This window comes from Prunus mume, linkage group LG3, assembly GCF_029339155.1.
Source record: "Prunus mume cultivar Tortuosa linkage group LG3, ASM2933915v1, whole genome shotgun sequence".
In the NCBI taxonomy this organism is placed as follows: Eukaryota; Viridiplantae; Streptophyta; class Magnoliopsida; order Rosales; family Rosaceae; genus Prunus; species Prunus mume.
This window is the reverse complement of record NC_142700.1, coordinates 3,801,704-3,821,671: the sequence shown is the minus strand read 5'-3', so window position 1 is coordinate 3,821,671 and position 19,968 is coordinate 3,801,704. Positions and strand designations below refer to the sequence as shown.

General features: G+C 41.1%; 1 protein-coding gene across 1 annotated transcript; it reads right to left on the bottom strand.

Annotated features, from left to right (window-relative positions):
- Nucleotides 1–6,890: 6,890 nt before the first annotated feature.
- On the bottom strand, nucleotides 6,891–15,963 carry LOC103324992 (uncharacterized). Its single transcript, XM_089049150.1, has 5 exons — nucleotides 15,358–15,963; nucleotides 14,621–14,692; nucleotides 14,131–14,490; nucleotides 7,594–9,594; nucleotides 6,891–7,475 (listed from the first exon to the last, which is right to left on the bottom strand). The coding sequence occupies exons 1-5, from the start codon at nucleotides 15,905–15,907 to the stop codon at nucleotides 7,054–7,056; spliced, it is 3,405 nt and encodes a 1,134-aa protein (XP_088905276.1). The 5' UTR covers nucleotides 15,908–15,963; the 3' UTR covers nucleotides 6,891–7,053.
- Between the last annotated feature and the right edge of the window lie 4,005 nt (nucleotides 15,964–19,968).

Genomic DNA, 19,968 nt, shown 5'->3' with positions numbered 1-19,968 from the left:
GCCGTGATGGTTTCGGGTAAACGAATCTGTGGGCGATGTGATTTTGAAGAATCGACCACCGTGTGCTAGAAATAGTCGATTGCTACCACAACCCAGCGTCTGGTTGGACGCGGCCCGTAGATTTTGCCGATGATATCCACGCCCATCCTCCGAACGGCCAAGGTTTAGTAACCAGTGGAGGGCGCCACCGGTACCTTTGTATGGGGCCGTAGATTTGACACTTGATGCACCCTTCGCATATTCTATGCAGTTCTTTAAAATGGTCGGTCAATAATAGCCGTGCCTCGGACCAACCATCTTATCTTAACGCCGGATCGGTGAGCGCCGCAAATCCCTTTGTGGGATTCGGCCATGTTAACCTTGATATCTTGGTCTTTGGGGCATAGGAGTAATAAACCGTCTGATCCTTTTCGGTACAGCTCATTCGATAAATCAAATAACACCGAGCTCGGGCGAGTAGTCCTTTCATGGTTGCCGGAGAGCTCGTTCGATACTTTACTATGGGGTAGCGCCGGTGAGTTTTGGCCGCCGACCTCGTTGGTAATCTCGGTGATGATACCGCGCCCTCATTCCTGCTCGGCCAAAGCCGGCAGGTGCGCCTCGATTCTTATTACTCGGTCGCGGTCGCCGTCCGAATGTTCACACTGACGCTACTTGGGCCATCTCATTGGCCTCATGGTTTTCGGTGCGTGATACGTAAACGAATGAGATCCTAGAAAATTCGTCGCCCATATTGAGGGCCGTTACATAATACAAGGCCTCATGGTTTTCGCTCGTGCACGATATTCCCGGTCGGTTGGTTAATTACGGTGAGAATCACCGTGAGACCAGGACACGGGTCGCCTTCATTTCTTTTAGAATTTCAAGACCGATGATGAGTGCTTCATATTCTGCCTGATTATTGGTGCATTTGAAATCAAGCTGGAACGCAAATTGCCACCTTTGCCCTTGGGGATTCGATCACGACCGGCCCCGACCTGGTCTCGATCTGGAGCCATCGAAGTACATGGTCTAATAGTTTTTCTCCATGTAGGTCATGCCGATCTCAACCTCCAACTCCCCCTCTTGCCCCTGAGCTGGGTGGTGGGCCAAGAAATCGGCCAATGCCTGGCCTTTGATCGACTTCTGGGCCACATATTGGAAGGTAAATTCGGACAATGCCATCGTCCACTTCCCGATCCGGCCACGTATGATCGGCCGAGTAAGCATGTATTTGATGAGGTCGATCTCGGAGATGATCTGAACGACCGAAGGAAACATATAATGGCGCAACTTGGTGGCCGCGAAACAAAGTGCCAAACATAATTTCTTGATTGGTGAATAGTTTAGCTCGGCCATGTTGAGGGTGCGGCTCAGATAATGCATGCTTGCTCTCGCTCGATTCGTTGTTACGGCGAGCAGCAACCGATAGAGCCTTCGGCCGAAATGTAAAGCCTCAAGGGCTTCCCTCTTTTCAGCGCATATGAACCGCCTTAAAAGTTGACCTTACCGAGGAAAGACTGGAGTTCCTTTTTGGTCCTCGGCGGGGGTGCCGTCATGATGGCCGTGGCTTTACTCTTATCTACCTCGATCCCCCGTTGGTGGACCAAGAAGCTAAGAAAGTTCCCGACGGTGACGCCGAAAGCACACTTCTTAGGGTTCATCTTTAGGCCGTGTGCCCACATGCGATTGAAAGCCTGTCGAGATACCCCACATGGTCAGCTTTGGATGGGGATTTTACAACAATGTCGTCGATATAAACTTCTACCGTTCGGCCAATTAGGTCATGAAAAATAAGGTTCATAGCTCGTTGGTACGTTGCGCCGACGTTCTTCAGGCGAATGGCATGACTACCCATTCATAAGTCTCAATTGCGCCTGGACATCTGAACGCCGTCTTGTGGACATCTTCCTCAGCTATGAAGATTTGGTTGTAGCCAGCGTGGCCGTCCATGAAAGACAAGAGCTCGTGCTTCGCGGCTCCGTCCACCGGAGGTCGGACACGGGCATGGGATACTCGTCCTTGGGGTCGCGAGGTTTAGATTTTTGTAGTCGGCGCAGACCCTCAGAGCCCCTTTTTAACACCGGTACAATGTTAGCCAGCCACTCAACGTCTGAGCCGTGCGGATGAAGCCGGCTTCAAGGAGCCGTTCTATTTCTTCTTTGACCTTGAGCTATACTTCAGTCAAGAATCGCCTCGGCGGCTGTTGGAAAGGCCTAAACCCCTCCCTAATTTTTAGTTCGTGCTTGACCAAACTTCTTGGTAATCCAGGCATCTCATGATAATCCCAAGCAAAACAATCCTTATATTCATGAAGCAGGCCGATAATATCGGCGACTAACTCAGGGCTCAAAAACGGCTTACAAAAGAGGTGTGTTTCGGGCTCGGTTCCCACATTTATTTCTAATAACGGGTCCTGGACCTCGGGTAGTCATCCTCCATCTCAGGGGCGTCGTTCCCAAGTCGTCAAAGGCCAAAGTGCTGCCTCATCCGACTCGTGGAGGAATTCGATTATGTTGATCGCGAGTTTGGTGTAAGGATTCTTTTGCCCAATGTTCCAGCATCTTTCCAGAGTCGGTTACACCGCCGCTCCTCCTCTCTAGTGGCTTTATCATCATCTACAGTCGGTGAGGTCGATCAATACTTGCGCGAATCTCGCCGAACATTCTCGGCGCCTAACTCCAAGACTTTCGGGCCGTTGTCTGGTTGGCGGCCGCTTTCATCGTGGCGGTGAGGACAACCCATCCAACGTCGTCGTCGTAAATCCGAGCTTGCACGGCGTTGGTTTCAAAGGACTTTTTATCGGCCGGGTGTATGGACACCCTCGGCCGTCGAAGAATAATAGTTGGAAGAGGGAGGACGGTATGCATCCAGACTGATGGATCCATCACGACCGAGCAATATATTTTAGTCCACGCTGGATTCGACCACGTAGAAGGCCGCGACTCTCGTCTGGTCGGCCACGGTGATTTTTAATGGCAACACCCCGATAGTCTTAGATTTATCGCCGACAAAGTTGCTCATAACCACATCGCTGGGGATGAGATCTTCCTTTGACTTATCCAGCTTCTTCATCATGGAATAGGGAAGGATGTTGACCGTCGCCCCACAGTCAACGAAGACCTTGGACACGGGCACACCCTTCACATGAGCCGAGATGTACAACAGTTTGAGGTGTCGGTATTTGTTCGGCTCGTTTTTGGGTATTACCTCGTTAAAAGCCACGACCAACAATTCTTCCTTTGTCTTTAGCCTTTGATCAAGCTGTTCCTCGGTCACGTCCATTATCCAGGCCGTTGGTTTGGCTTCTTAGGGCCGAAAACTCGGACGGTAGCACCAAAATAATGTTCATGCCGACCTCCTTTGGCTTCCGCTGGTTTCCTCTACCACCTTTTTGTTGACCTCGCGACCGCCATCTGGCGAGGATTTTTCCTCAATCATTCCGAGGATCCCATCATAGTCGTTATCGGAGACTCCCAACACAGGGTCATCCTCGGCCTTGTGACCAAAGAGAAGGTCGTCGGGGCCCTCGACCAAAGGCCTTGCGGTCCCAGGGTATCGTCGTGGCCGCTTTGGTCTTAGGGGTCCGAGGTCCCGACTTCCTCCTTGAGGCTTGCCTCGCCTTAGCTAACGTATCTCGGCCGCTAAGTAATCGTCCCCGGCTTACGGACCCTTTCTTCTGGTCGTCGGACCAAGATGGTGTCGGCTCACATAAAATATCGACGGATGTATTCCAAATCGTTCGCGAAGGGGCCTTGGCCTCCAATTTTCCTGCTCGCCAGTCGGTAACTCGGCATCCATCTTGCCCGCCTCTCGGTTACTTTGGTATACGGCCTTAATGGCCGAGTCGATCGTTGGTAATGAGGAGCCTTTCGCCTTGGCGCTTCGAGGGCCAATTCCACGATTTCACGGTTTTCAAGGGTCATGCCGTATAAGTCAACGGCCGAGTGATCCTTGTGGAATTCCATGAGAAAGGACAAACCGTTGGCGAAAAAGGGGTCCTTCCGTGGTAGACATCAATAACAGACGTCAAAGATAGCTTCGCCCCGATCAAATCAAAGTGTAGGCCTTCGTCTCTCGAGTCGCGAACTTGGCGTCGGGAATCTTTGTGCGGCTATTGTCGGCCTTGACAAGTCCTTTGCGACAAGCGGCTTGTCTATGCTGACTTCGGCTGAGCTCATCTCAACTTCATCGCCCTCGGCCTCTGTGGGGTTGTCCGCCGGCATAGCCGACAACGAAATTCGATAGTAAGTCCCTTTTGAAGCCGTCCTCTTCTGCACCTCTACTTTCAACAAGGATGTGTATCGGTCCACCTTGTTGATCAAGTCGTGCATGTCCCGAATTCAATCCCCTGGAATTTCTTCCGGTATAAGAATTCCAACCCTTCTTCGCCATCTTGACAAATTCCCTCTCCGGTAGGTTCGTGAGGCACCAGTTCCTACACATTTTAAACCGCTGCAGTAGTCGCGAGGTGATTCGTCGACGCTGGCTCATCCTTGCCAGCTCGGCGACCGTTATTTCCCAATTAGTCCGGTAGAAATGTTCGTGGAATATCCTTTCCATGTCGACCAATCCCTCACCGAATTTGGCGGAAGATTTATGAACCACGAGAAGGCCGCGCCGGTCAGAGTGAACGAATAAACGGAGCTTTTGGCGTCCGAACGGCCTTTCCGCCGGGCCGTGAAGCGACCTATGTGTTTGATGGATGAGGTCTGCCCATCCCGGAGAATGGAATGAATTCGGCAATCGGTAGTTCCGGGAAGAGGGGTTCGGTCCAATTTCTAGCGGGTATGGTTTGGTATACCTTGGCGCTCGGCGCCTCGAGCCAGCCGTCCTCGATCATTTGCGGACGCGTCTTCGAATCGGAGCCTCGAAGGCGCCTCTTGCTTGGCCGCGACTAGCCGTGGGACTTGTTGCCCCTCATTCTGCGGCCTTACCTGGGCCACTTGAACGGGGTTCGGCCGTTGCGACCGAGCTAGGAGGTACCAGATATGCGCCGTAGGTTTGACCGGTTCAAATGGGTTGTAGTTGGAATGGCCGAACCATACGAAGATGGGAGCTGACGGCGATAACGACATGTGTAATGGTGGAACGGTCGGATTGCTCGACCGTATAGCCGTGACGGCAGGTCGAGTTACTTGGGCCGGATGGGTCTAGACGGCCACAGTGTGGATCGAGCCGAGTTCTTTGGACCGCGAATCGTGTGGGGCTGCTTTGCCCGATGACACGGCCAAAGCATGGAGTGGGCCGTCGTCATTTCGACGGGTAGGTCGGTCCGGGATTTACCCATATTGGCCGGGACTGCCTCCCGCTTGTCGGCAGTGAATGCTGCCCGTAATTTGATGCTTGGTGCGGCGGAGACGCCGAGGTCTTGCCGTAGGGCTCGAACCTCTCGCGCTCTTGGCCTCTCTGTCCGGCTTTAGGAGGCGTTGCGGACGATGTCACCGGCATCCTCTCCTGAAAAAGCGTCCCGTAGCTCGAGGAGAATCTGCTATTGCGGCCATAAAGGATGTTTCTATCCTGTAGGCCTGCTTCGCCATCAGATCTTCGACAATTGCTTGCTCTCCCATGGACTCGGCCGTGCGATCCGTCGTTATTGGACAGCTGGCCGAGGTTCTTACCGCGTGTTCGGTCTCGGCGACAATGATTGGTGAGGTGGACTCAGGAGCCTCGGAAGTCATTTCGACTGTTTTGTTTTTGAGTTTTGCATGTGCCTTAGTTTCCACCATAAGTTTTTAACAAGTCCCACCGAGCGTAACAAAAGTGTTGGTCCGTCGCAAATCTTGCGGCCTGGTGCTCCGGCAGAGGGGATGTGCGTCCAACACGTGACGTCCCTCCTTTTGGATGCGGTGCGGTTGTGCGCGGGCGTGCCAAAGACGGTCTACCGTGCGTCAAAATGATGCTAAGGTTCGGGTACAAGATGGTTTAAATGTTGCGCCAGTTTTGCGTTTGACTCCTAATCAAACGATCGTGGCCGAGTGAGGAACGAATCTCGACCGTCAGTTCACAGCATGAGCTACAAGGCTGTTTAGTGGTGATGTTGGTGGTGGGTTTTAGGAGGTGCTCTGGCGCGTTGCTCGAGAGCGACGGTCGTATGATATATGGGGTGAGTGAGGCGATAACAGAGATGGTACTCCGACGCCTTGAAAATCAAGGGTCGTATGATATATTGATGAATGGATTTTTCTTACAGTCTACCACTACTCCTAAGAAAGCAAATAAAGGTATTGAAAGTGCATTACAGAAAAATATAATTTGCTCCGTGGGAGGCTTTTGGTTTTGGTGTTTGAACCCTTTGAATGTAGTCCTGAGCTTAGTATTTATAGGAGTCCTTGAGGGACATTCGAGGCTGACAAGACCTGCGTGGTGGAGCTTGACCGGGGCAAGTAGGTAGTCAAATCGGCATTTGGGATCGTGAAGCATGGTGGTTTGGGGTTGAGAAGCATGGTCGTGTGACCCCCATAAATCTCGGCAAATCCCGGCCACCATCCTGATCGGGGGTTCTGCCCCTTGGTCGTGGGAACGCATTTAATGCCCTGGTCTGGTGGTTGGTGATCTGACCCTAAGTCGTAAGATTACTTGTGAGAATGTCTGCGCCTAACCACCTTGATTCCCATCACCAAATCCTGACTTCAATCACTTCCCTCGGGCATTGGATGTTTCTTGTGACTAGTGGGTTTTGTTGCGAAGTCGAGGCATTACTTCAGTAAATGGAGCGTGGGGCCCGAGGCCACGTGGCGATTCAACCACGCTTTTTCAGACCGTGTCTTTGCGGCCTTCAAAGCTGCGATCGCGAGGCCGAGGATTCTACCTTTGTAGTTTTTCTTTTGCTCTTAGGAGGGGGAAATGCTTGACGAAACGATAGGCGCCAGGGCCGAAGGGAAGTCCCTTCAATCAGTTCATGACCGTGATTTATTAGGCACAAACACTAGTATATTATATAATAAGTCTACACACTCCACCATAAAATCAGTCCGAAATAAAACGGCATGCCTTCCTGTACATTGTCTAAATTAAAGACTGAACTTGAATCAAATCAAAGTGCATGAAATACATGTCATAGGATAAGACCCATTAATTGAAGCGTTGCCGAACAAGATGACGGTTTAACTGCACACCTCTTCCCACAGCAGCGTCCTTCAAAAACTTTGTCTTGATTTTGTTGAGTGTGGCTACAGCTTCTTTCATACTTATCCTCTCTTCTGGTGATTCTGCACAGCAAGTAAGAGCTAATCTCATAATGGTTGATATGCAATCCCTCTTCCTCACATGATCATCATCTTTCTGCTCTGTCCCAATCCCAAGCAAACTGGCATCCACAACTTCATCTATCTTTGCATCTGGTAATACTAATGAGTTTGCAATCCATTGCTTTATATTCATTTCCCCGTCAAACATCTCATCTGTTGGCTTCCTTTTTGTGAACGTTTCCATCACTACAATTCCAAAACTGTACACATCCCCTCTTGTTGAAACCATTCCTTCCAATCCATACTCTGCATTATGAATTATACTTATATATTCATGTGTATGAATATATATTAAATGAAAATTATGCATAATTAAGGACAACACGTATATAATTGAAAGACATTAAATTAGCAAGTACATCACCTGGAGCCATGTACCCAATAGTGGCTAGAGTCATGGTTTGGGTAATAGAATCTCCTCCACCTAAGAGTCTTGCAATTCCAAAATCAGCAACATGTGCAACCATATCATCATCCAGTAGTATATTGCTTGGCTTCATATCACAGTGCACAATAGGTATTGAATATCCATGGTGCAAGTATTCCAGTGTAGATGCAGCATCTATCATTATGTTCAACCTCTGTAAGATATTCAAAGAATAGTTTTCACAATACAGCCACTTCTCTAGGCTCCCATTTGGCATGTACTTCAATACCAAGGCTTTGAAATCAATTTCAGTGCAACAGCTGATGATTTTTATAAGATTTCGATGACAAATATTGCTTAGCATTTCACATTCTCTATCAAAACTCTTGAAAGCCCCCTCTAGCTGTAAATTGAAAACCTTTACTGCAACATTTATCCCATCTGAAAGTGTCCCTTTATATACTGAACCAAAACCCCCACTTCCAAGTAGGTTGTTTTCGTTAAATCCATTTGTACCCCTTAGAAGTTCTAGATGTGAAACTCTTCTCCAAAGAAGTTGAGGCAACAAGGTAGACTCTCCTGCAACTTCCTCTTTCCTTTTCCTGTTCCTGCATAGTACAAAGATAGATACAGAGGCCACAAAGAGAATTACTGATATGATCTCTGGGATGATATATTTAGCTTTCCTCCAATTTGGTTCACGTGTACTATTTTTGCATGGAGGAACATGGAGTCGGGGTGCACCACAAAGTGCCCTGTTTGAGACAAATGATGCAGCGGAAAAGTTTTGGAATGGTCCACCAGTTGGAATTTCTCCTTGGAGCCTGTTGAAAGACACATCCATATACTTGAGAAGTGACAGAGCTTCTAAAGACTTGGGTATCACTCCAGACAGATTGTTTCTGGACAAATCCAAGAGTTGTAGGCTTAGCAACCCGTCAAATGAACTTGGAATAGGGCCTTCCAAATTATTATTTGCCAAGGATAGATTAACCAAATCCTGAAGACCCCCAATAGTGCTTGGTAGGATACTAGATAAATTGTTATTTGATAAATCTATGCCTATCACAACTTTCAACTGTGCAATATCTTGTGAGAGAGGTCCAGTTAGAGAATTGGATGATATGTTTACATGCAAGATATAGGCAAGTCTCCAAAGAGTAGATGGTATTGTGGAACTAAACGAATTGGACTCCAGTGATAGAGTTCTTAGATAAGCGGATAGATTTCCCAAGCAAGTGGGTATAGAACCCGAGAGCTGATTCCTACCCAAATATAACTCAAATAGGTTATCTAGTTGACAAAGTTGATATGGGATGTACCCTCGCAACTTGTTATCTTTCAAGTTCAAACTTTGGAGATTCCTTAGTCTTCCCAGTGAAGTTGGAATTGATCCACTCAATTCATTGTATCCCAGGGATAAGGTTACCAAGCTGCTAATGTTGCCAATACCAATGGGAATGTTACCCCTCATGCTGGAATTGGAAAAATAAATATATTGAAACGAAGATGTAGAGCAATTCCGAAAGAACTCATCAAGTCTGGCATTTAACGGATTATATCCCAAGTGTATTTCTGTCAACTTTCCAAGATTAGACAAACAAGAGAGAATGCTTGCTTCTGGAGTGGAAGTGTCAATAGTCAAATTATTCCCGAATAAGTTAAGCGCCTGAAGATTTGTTAAGGCACAAAGCGTCCTGGGAATAAACCCTGTAAGTGAGTTTATGCTCAAGTCTATATTCGTGAGCATAGAAGCATTGGAGAGGTTGGGGATTACTCCGCTGACGTCAGTTTCTGCTATAAAAAGGTGTTGTAGGTTTGGAACCCCAAGACCTATGTTTGCTGGGAGGCTACCCGATAGTGGATTCTGAACAAGCCCCATTTGTCTTATCGCGGAGATATTGAAGATTGAGGGTGGGATGAGGCCATTCAAATTATTATTACCGACAGAAAAAAGCTCTAAATTTTGAAGATTTGCGACCTCATCTGGTATAGTGCCTGCCAGTTCCACAATGTCACAACCCTTGTATGTTTAACTTTGTAGCCTTAAATTACCTCCCCACACACACACACACACAAACTTTGTAGCCTTAGCATTATAAGTCTACAACAATTTCACTATATATGGATTTATGTATTTGATCATGACTTTTAGTATAAGAGTGTTATTATTTCCACCTCCTATCCTATTTCCCCATCCACTATGTAAATTATAATCTTATCTTTCCACCCACTATTATCCCTAAAACTCCATTTAAAGTTTAAAGTAAAATAAATAATAAAATAATATTTTCTTAAAAATAAAAAACAAAAAACAAAAACTTTATCTCCTTCTCTCTCCCCTCTTCCTAACCCAGCCTCACCCCCTCAACAACCCTAGCCACTAGCCCCTCCCCAACCTCTTCACCCTCCACCATGGCTTGAGAAAAATCCTCAAAAAACTTGGTTAATTGTGCATGCTTACTGAAAAGAATAAGGCTAAACATCTTTCAATAGCACTAATAAAGAATCATACTCACCTCAACATGAGTTATAATAGAATATTTGTAGAATATTTCAACATTCACACTTAGTCTAAATGATTTCAAGGAAGTACTTTTTATCATTTAGGAAAGAAAAAAAGAAGAATAGTTTTCATGAATCACAATGTTCTTAATGTTCTTCCTCCACCATGGCTTCTTCAACCTCTACGCGAAATTGGGGTTAAGGGTCGAGTCGATGTCGGAGGCCTTGCTGAAATTGAAGATGTGGTTGCTAAAATGAGAGAACCATTTTCATCTGGGCTTGTTGTTTTTGGTATGGCGGTGGTAGTGGCTTCTAGCACCGGGGATTAAAGACCCCTGACAAAGAAGCCAACAGGTCGAGAAGGGGGAAGAGAGGAGAGAGAGTTTTTGTTTTAAAAAGTTTTATTTTATTTTTGAGATGCTTTTAAAAAGTTTTTTTTTTCTAGGTCCTTAGAAGTCATTTTACAATGGGATAAATTTGTTTTAAAATTTTTGAAGATAATGTGGGTGGGGAAATAGCAGCAGTCTTAGGGCATGTTTACATATCAATAAAAGGTATGGGAGGAAAGGGAATGATTTACATTATTGACTTCCCCTACGTTTACTTGCAATCAAGAATGAAAAAATATGTGGGCTCCATCTCAACATTCGTAACCACGTCCTCTCAAAATCAGAAATCAGATCAACTAGGGGTAGTTGATTTGATTCCCGTACCTTTTTTCCCTTATTACCTTCCAAAAATATCCTTACATACAAACAATATTTACATGAAAATCTCTGTATAAAAAAATAGAAGCCCTAAAAATATTTGTGTTTGAAACAAATTGAAAAATCGGGCCTATGTCATATTCCCTTGAGCAAAACACGCTTGAGTTTGCATGTCTTCATACTTCTTTTTCTTCCCTTTTTCTTAAGGGTTGACTACATAAAACCGCCCACCCAAACTATGTAAGTCATTTGCAACTCCATAGTAAAACTCCTAAAAAAATCTACATTTAAACCCCTCAGTTAGTTAGATCGTCAACCTAGGCATTAACTACCTACGTGGCTTTGAATGAGTGAATTTCTTCACTGATTTGGATTCCACATGGAAAAAAATAATAATAATAAGAGTAATGTTATACTTATCACATTTTTATCCCACATTTCTATATTACATGATATTGCATATCCATATCATATGTCACATCAATTAAATCAACGAAGTGTATTTTAATAAAGAAAGTTTAATTAACAATTTTTTTTAGGAACCTGATTTTCCCACTCCCCTTTTCACCACTTACACTCCCTTTTATGTTTTTAATACTTTTGATCAATTTTGCCCTTTTTTGTTCTTTCTCTTTCCTATTTTACCCTTGGTGATGTGTTAAGTGAGCACTTTGGAGAGGTGCTGATGTGTGAAAAAAAATAATTAAGAATTCTTTAAAAAATATATTTTTAAACCAAAAAAATATATCCCAAACCCCGCCCACCCTCTAGTCTCTTCTCTCCTACGCATCCCTTCCGTCTTCTCTCTACCCCTTTCTGTTTCCCTTCTTTCTTTGACCAAAAAAACAAGCCCAACAAGTCAACCGTCTATTGTTTTGTGCTTCGCGAAGGTCTAAAAAGCCAACACATAAGCTCCAATGGCAAAGGCTCGAAGGACCTTTTCTATTTTCTTCCTCGCTTTTTGTTAGCTTTTCCTCCAAGAACATAACCAAAAGAAGTATAAGGAACCCAATAACATCAATCATCTATTCTAGTAGCTATAGCTAGGATCTCTGTACCCTCTCTCTCTCTCCCTCATTTCTCTCTTTCCCCCTCTTTCTTCAACCACCAAATCTAAATTCAGGGGTTTTTTAAGAGTTTTGGGGTTTGAGTGTGGCTTGACTATTGGGCGTTTGGGGCGGCAAGGTCGTTTGCAGTGATGGGTGCGTTTGGGGCATAGATGGCTATTGGTGGGTGGGTGGCTGTGTGGGGTGAGGTGTGGGGGTGGGTTGAGATGGGAGGAGGATGGGGTTGACGAAGAGAGGGGGTTGTTGCGGCTCAGGAAAATATTTTGTTTGTTTTTAAAATATTAATTTCAAAGAATTCATCCATCCATTAAAAATTGAGTTTAAGTAGGAAAATTAAGTATAAAGAAAAGTAAATAATATAAAAATGAAGTAAAAAGAAATTAATGTAGGTAAGGGTAGAATAGGAAAAGGAAAGAACAAAAAAAAAACAAAGTTTATCAAAAAATATTTAAAAACAAAAGGAAGTGTAAATGGAGAAAATGAGAGTGGGAAAATCAGCTCCTTTTTTTTAACGTGTTAATAAATCATAAAAGAAAAGAAAATATTAAATAATTTTAATTGATGTGATTGTCCACCTCATCTGCCACATAAGGTGGTATGAGAATGTGATAAGAGTAGCATTATTCTTAATAATAAAGTCTTAAATTCTTTAAAGGTATTTAAAAACATAAAACAAATTAATAAAAATGGTTAACTATATAAAAAAATTCCCCCAAATTATAGGGTCATTTGCAAGTTCATACTATTTTGTAAGACATTTACAATTTCATACTCAAATTTCTAGAAAACCTATTAATTACTCTCCCTCTTGCAGAATTTCCTAATTTAGCACAAAAAAAAACATTGTGTGTTGGATGTTATTTTTGTGCAATTTAGTTGTAATTGAATTTACTTTATTATGTTTTTTTTTTTTGGGTTGTAATTTTAAATGTAATGTTTGATTGATTTAGTTTGGGATGATTACATAAAATTTGGCCAATTGTGAATCTTTAAGCCCAAAAAGATAAAATTTTAGTTGGGCTTTGAAGCTTGAAATTCCAACAACAAAAGAACAGTGGGACCTAGTAGCCCGTCCAAACTGCGAAAATCGAAAATAAAAATCGAATCGGCCAGTCCGATTTGGTTCGGTTTTGTTATCATTTTTCCATGAGGATCGAACTGTGCCCACTCCTATGTTCGCCTTCTCCGCCGTTCGCACGTCGTCCAATCTATTCCGCCACGCCCAGCTACCCAAATCCGAACCCAAGCCCGTCACCACCCTACTCTTAGCCAGCGAGAAGCCCGACTCCGAACTCGCCATTGCCGTCGAATGGGAACCCGGACCGCATATTCAAAGCTTCCGGATTCCGGTGGCCCCACCATCTTGGCCAACGAAGAGTCGACCGAGTTCAAACACAGTGACTCCGTTTCGTTGACCGTCATCAGCTTTCGTCTCGTCAACCTCCACTTCCCTAGGCCCCCGTTCCAATTATCGTTCCGTCATGGCCACCCTTGCCGCCACGGCCGCTGCCATCAACGCTTGGAATCTCCCTCAAACCTCGCCCCTCTCTCTTTTCCACGCAGCCCCGATCCCAGCCCTAACCCCTTTCCCTCCTCCCCGACAAGACAAACCCTAGATCTCCCTCTTACCAGCCAGATCCATGTGTTGATATATATGTGAAATTGAAATTAAATCAATATCTGAAACCTGATACATGTCTTGATATGTTTGGGTTGGTACAATTGGGATAGAGTGCGGTCGGCGTGGTTGTTTAGGTTTGGTATTGGCCGGGTGAGTTGGGTTGGTGGGTTGAGAAGGGAGAGAGGAACTTTGATTTTTTAATTTTTTAATTAATAAATTTTAATTTGTTTAATGTAATTCTATTTTTTATTATTTAAAAAACTAAAGAATTGTTTATTATATATTTTGCCCACATGGAATCCACGTCATCAAAATTGAGACTAACATTTGTCATATCAGCATTTAATATATTTACTAACGATTTGTATAACTGCAAGGTAATTTGTAGGTTTTGTATGAAGTTGTAAATGTCTCATAAAATGAGTATAAACTTGAAAATGACCCCATAATTTGGGATTGGGGTTGGTTTATGTAGTTAACCATTTTCTTAACTTTAGATAGATTGTTTATTAGGCAAGTCAATTTGTTATATTCATGATTAACTATTTCTGTCATTTACTAAAAATATATAAAATAGTTCAATAATGATAAAATAAAAATCACAATTGGATCAACATAATGAAATATCAATTACCTGTCAAATTGTTGGTTTCAAATGCAAGCACCGCTAACTGTGTTAGGTTCCCAATAGTTTTGGGTATGCTTCCACTGAAATTGTTTTTCTCCAAAATAAGATTAAGAAGCTCTGTGCATTGCCATAATTTGGACGGAAGTGGACCATCAAACTGGTTGCGACCCAAATTCAAGGTTTGAAGACTAGGAAGATGTTGGCATATATTGTCTGGAAGGCCACCACACAAGCTGTTTCCATATAGAGCCAAAGTAATCAAAGAAGACATGTTGAAAACAGCCATAGGAACAGGGCCTTTTAGTGCATTGAATTGCACAAAGAACTTTTCCACATGATCTAAAAAGCCAATCTCTTTTGGAATTTCTGAAAAATCATTAAGATATATGCACATTTATATGTTAGACTCATGTTTTATGCACATATAATGCATTGCAACAAAAGCCGAGTCATATATAACTATATCACATCAAGGCAATGCGACAAATATATATACCATTGAAATTGTTGGAGTCAAGGTATATTTTCTTCAACATTGTTAAGTTTCCTATTTCTTTGGGTATTGCACCTGTTAAATATGCCAAACAAAGACTCAGAATACATGTAAATAAATGAAATTAGAAAAAACACTACACTACATAATTTATAGAAAAGCTATCAGTGGCTATTTTGGAGGGAAAAACAAACTCTCAACTAGTCACTTTGTCATTTTCTAATTGGTTTATTAGTATGTTACAATTTTTTCACTTGAAGGTACAATATAGAATTTTTCTATAGTATTAAATTTGAAGGGTGTTTTTTTATATTTATAAAATATCATATTATAATGGGCATACATATGAAAAAGGTCATAAATATTCCATATATATATATATATATATATTTCAATATTTACAATCTATCATCTATGTCGTTATCCCCCGATGTCCAACCAATTTTATCATTTGTAGCCTACAACATGTAGTCACTAGTTCCATAAATGTAAGTTTTGTAAAAACCTTTTGAGTATATATATATAACATTATAGACTCAACCGTTCTTAAAATTAAAAACCAAATACATAAGCTTTTCAAGTGAGAGTTTTTTAGTATTGGATGAACTGCAAGTGATTAAAAGTTAGACTAATTTTCTAAAGAAAAAAAAACACATCAGGCTTATAGATTAATAACAAGATGTTGAAACATAATGATAGATCAACAATAGAGTCTAAATACCTTGGTGACACATACGTACCTAATAGTTCGTTAGAGCTTAGATTTATGTCTTGCAATGTAGACAAGTTGAAGATAGTCAAAGGTATGGTACCTGAAAACTGATTGCCATACAAATCCAATCTTTGAAGTTTGGGGAAGGATCCAAACCATGATGGAATGGATCCCATAAAATTATTGAATCTTAAGCTAATAAACTTCAGGCGACGCAAATAAGACAATTCATGGGGCAAAGTACCGTAAAAGCTATTATTGTTGAAGCTTAATGCAACAAGGAAGGAGAGATTGCCTAAGTGTGGTGGAATGGTGCCAGTGAAAACCATGTAGGAGAGATTCAACGATACTACTCTGAGGTGACGACGAGCACCACAAGTAACACCAACCCAGTTGCAAACGGAGGTGGAGGTTGACCAGTTGACCAGGATGTTGTGAGGGTCACTAGTGATATGGGATCTCATAGCAAGAAGAGCAGACTGGTCGGTGGTGATGTTGGTTTTTGCTGCACCTGTACCTATAGAACTATACTGCAACAGCAACAACGCTATTGACAAGAGGAAACAACTTCTCTCCATGAGCACTGAAAACAGAGAAGTCCGAACTTGAAAGTGTTTTTTCCTTTCCGATTGAAAACTTGAAATGATTGAATAATTTGTTGCACTGTCAATATATGAAGGCAGAACAAATTGCTAAAGCGTGGGGCACATGATTGCACCATGGGGGGAAGAAATTCCCTAGTAGCAAAATGTAACTGGTCCACGCCACGGCATCCTTTGTCCTCGTCCCCACCACTCCAAATCCGTGACAGCGTGGCATTTCGTTTATGCAACAACTTATTTTTGTGAGAATATTTTTGGATCACATGCAATGTGACAAGGTCACTTGACATAAAAATTGACGCTAATCATTTTTTGTTTAATGAACAATTTGTCACCATTAACATAATAAGGTTAAATCGATGACTAATAAACTAAAAAGAAAATCTTTCCCGAAACAATAATTAAATTTGCAACAACTTTATATTTTATATTGCAAGCTTTTCGGAATGTGGGAAACTTGCTAGCAAAAACTTAGCCTTTTTATTTATTTTGGTTGCCAAAAAAAAAGGGAGACTTCGGAAAAAGCAAAAGGAGAGAGAAATTTTTTAAAAGAAGTCAAAATGGACAAAATTGCCCTTATTTATTTTTGAATTTTCTAAGGAATCCTTTATATTTGTGTATCTTTGATTTGAAAGTTGAGAGGTTTTTCTGTCTTTTTTGAAAAAGCTTTGGCTTTTTCCAAAAGTGAAATTTTTTTTATGGCTAAAACCTAAATTTACTATAAAGAAAAAATAACTTAGCTTTTTATATGAACAACATTTACAGAAGATTTTCTCGAACTTGTCGTAAACGTCATATATTGTTATGTGAGGCAAACAAAATTGAGAGGCTGCCTGAGTGTGGTGGAATGGTTCCTGTGAAACCCATGTACGAGAGATTCAATAATGCTACTCTGAGGTGGCGAGCACCACAAGTAACGCCAATCCAGTTGCAGACATAGGTAAGGGTTGACCAGTTGACCAAGATGTTGTGAGGGTCACTAGTGATATAGGATCTCAAAGCAAGAAGAGTGGATTGGTCGGCGGTGATGTTGGTGTTATAAAAAATATAGGTTTTTTTTTTTTTTTGTAAAGCCATATAAAAAAATTTATATTATAAATAACATATAAGCAAATTAGAAAGTTTTTAAGGTACAATGAAATTGAAGAAAAATAAATTGATAGGTAAGTAAAAGCAAAGATAAATAATAAGTAAGAATGTGAGTTTGGTACGGTGAAACACATCAAAGACGTTGTCCTAAAGCCATTGTAGCCTCCATACGTGCAGGTATTGACGGTCTACAAGACTCCAAGATATGATCCTTTGTACACAAACTCAAGATCCGCTATGAGCACGTTCATAGACGGGTATAGGTATTAAAGTCACATAACAATTGCCTAAAATAATAATATAAGTAGAGAAAGTAAAAAAAAAAAAAGTAGAATATGAGAGAATCATATTGTGGTGGTGATTGTGGTATGTGATATTATGATGGTGTATTGTAGTTTTTAAATGTGAAGGAGTGGCCTTTTATAGGTATCCAATAACATGTAACATTCATCATATTAAACTAGAAAATTAAGGCATTCAATACAGAAATAAAATTTGAAAATTAAATATTTATAACCCTCACAATAAATAAAATAAAATAATTAAATAATTAAATAAATAAAACGATTAAATTTATAAGGCTTAATATCACAAAACGTCCCTAAGATTTATGAAACTATCATATTGCATCCTTAATATTTTTTTGTGTCACTCATGATTCTCAAGATTAGTATGTGCGATCGATCACAAATGGTCCCTGCCATTAGGTTCTGTCAAAAACTCTGTTAGTTTATTGACGTGGCATTTATATAAGTTCTGTCAAAAACTCTGTTTGTTTGTTGTTGACATGGCATATATATATATATATATATATCACAAAATATCTATGAAGTTCACACACCATCACAAATGGTCCTTATGAAAATTTTTAAAAAATTTAAAATTCATAAAATTTTGATTTTCTTTTTAAAATTATTTATAAATGAAAAAACCATTTATAGAAGGATTTTAATCTTGATGACCATTTATAAACCCTAAACCCTTAGTTTTTTTTTCATTTTTAAATTTTAAACTTCTTTTAAAAAACTCCATTAGTTTGTTGATGTGGCATATATATGGAGCCCACATCTAAAATAATATAGTGTTACATGTATTTAAAATTCATAAAATTTTAAGAATTTTAAATGAAAATAAAAAATAAAAAATTTCGCAGGGACCATTTGTAATAAGTGCATGAACCTCAAGGATGTTTTGTGATATATATATATGTCCACGTCAACAAACTAACGGAGTTTTTGACGGAACCTAACGGCAGAGACCATTTGTGATTGCACATACTAACCTTGAGGACCACGAATGACACAAAAAAAACACTAAAAATGCAATTTGATAGTTTCGTAAACTTTAGGAACGTTTTGTGATAATAAATCAATTTTTAAAAATAATTTGTTGCCGTGCCAATTTATGAAGGCAGAACAAGTTGCCATTGCCAAAGAGTGGGGCACATGATTGCCATGGAGGAACAAATTCGCGAGTAGCCAAATGCAACTTGTCCATTCATTGCAATGACTTAGACTTGTAAGAAAGGAAGAATGGACAATTGGGCATCAGTTTCCTTTCCACGCATCTGTTTTCACAAATTGACCAGAGAAGTTCCTTCCAACTTCGAAGTGTGTTAAATGATGAAAAACTCAGTTGCCGGTCCCATTTTTGTTTCACTTTTCAATGTTTTCAATGAAATGATAGCCCATTATAATAATTCTCATTTCTTATTTGTTTTTCTGTTGTTGAAGGAAACGATCAGATATTTTAAAAAACATAACAAGTTAAAACATATCTTCATCCAATACGTCATGAATGAGCTAAGGAGGTGCCCCAACCCATGTGACCGAATCGGTTAAAGCAAAAGCAAGGTTTGCAATTCTGTTTGCCGCACCAATAGAACATCTTCAACAGTCTCTTTAACAGTTTTGAAATTCTAAAATATGTGAGCCACATAAAAAAAAAAAAACTCTCTTAAACAGTTTCTTCAACCTTAGTCATCAAAACTGCAACCTAGTTCTCTCTCTTCAGCACTGGTAAGTTGATTTTGACTCTTCAAACATTTAATTTTATTTTGAAAAAACAAAATCTACATTGAAAATGTTTAAAATGTGCATTTTTTCTTTTCATATAATAAATACGTAGACATTTTTCACATGTTTTCATCTTTTTTATTTTTTATTTATATGATATTGCATTAATTGTATTAAAGAGTCTGTTCAAGCAAAAATTATTCAAGTAACAAATAAGACTTTTTCAAATTCCCATATAGGTCAACAAACTTCAATTTAAAAAGTTTTATTTGTTACTACTCTTGAAGATCCTCTTAGCCTCACAAAATGAAAAGAGGAATCAACTAGTTGCTGAAACAGCCCATTAAAATAATTCACATTTTCTTATTTGTTAAGGTCTGAAAAGATTACCTAATACCACTCACTCACTCACTCACTCACTAACAATTAAGAGTCACATAGTCAAATGCATGCTTATATCAGAATTGCACTTCCCTTCCCACTCACGCTTAATTTAATGTGGTGGAGACATTAAGGATACTGGTACACATTAACTGTGCCCATAGTCACATTCGTCATTATGGTTTGTGAGTATGGGTCGGTGGGTTAGTGAAGCTTTTTTGTTGTCAATGTGGATTGGTGGTTGACCAGTTGACCAAGCAGATCAGGGCTAAACCAAGCAGATCAGGGCTAAAGTGAAACTTAGTAGTGCATGCGTGCGTGCATCCCCTATATTCAAATAGTTGGGTTAGAAAACACATATGGGCTTTTTAGTTGGCCTACAGAAATAGTTGGATATGGCCTAAATAATTAGACATTTATCAACATAGTGAATCCGGTTCGGTTTGGATAAGCCTTTTCAAGTTACAAATTCAAATCGGAACTGAATCAAACCAGTCAAGTTTGGCTTTTGAACTTATGTTGACTTTTTTGGTCAACTCAAGTTTTTCCCTC

What these genes read in the sequence shown, in the direction of transcription:
- LOC103324992 (XM_089049150.1), bottom strand. Translation starts at nt 15,907, where the DNA reads ATGGAGAGAAGTTGTTTCCTCTTGTCAATAGCGTTGTTGCTGTTGCAG. An exon ending in TGAAACCAACAATTTGACAG is followed by an intron (nt 9,595 to 14,130) that starts GTAATTGATATT and finishes TGGAACTGGCAG; the next exon opens with GCACTATACCAGATGAGGTC. An exon ending in TATTGGGTACATGGCTCCAG is followed by an intron (nt 7,476 to 7,593) that starts GTGATGTACTTG and finishes TTCATAATGCAG; the next exon opens with AGTATGGATTGGAAGGAATG.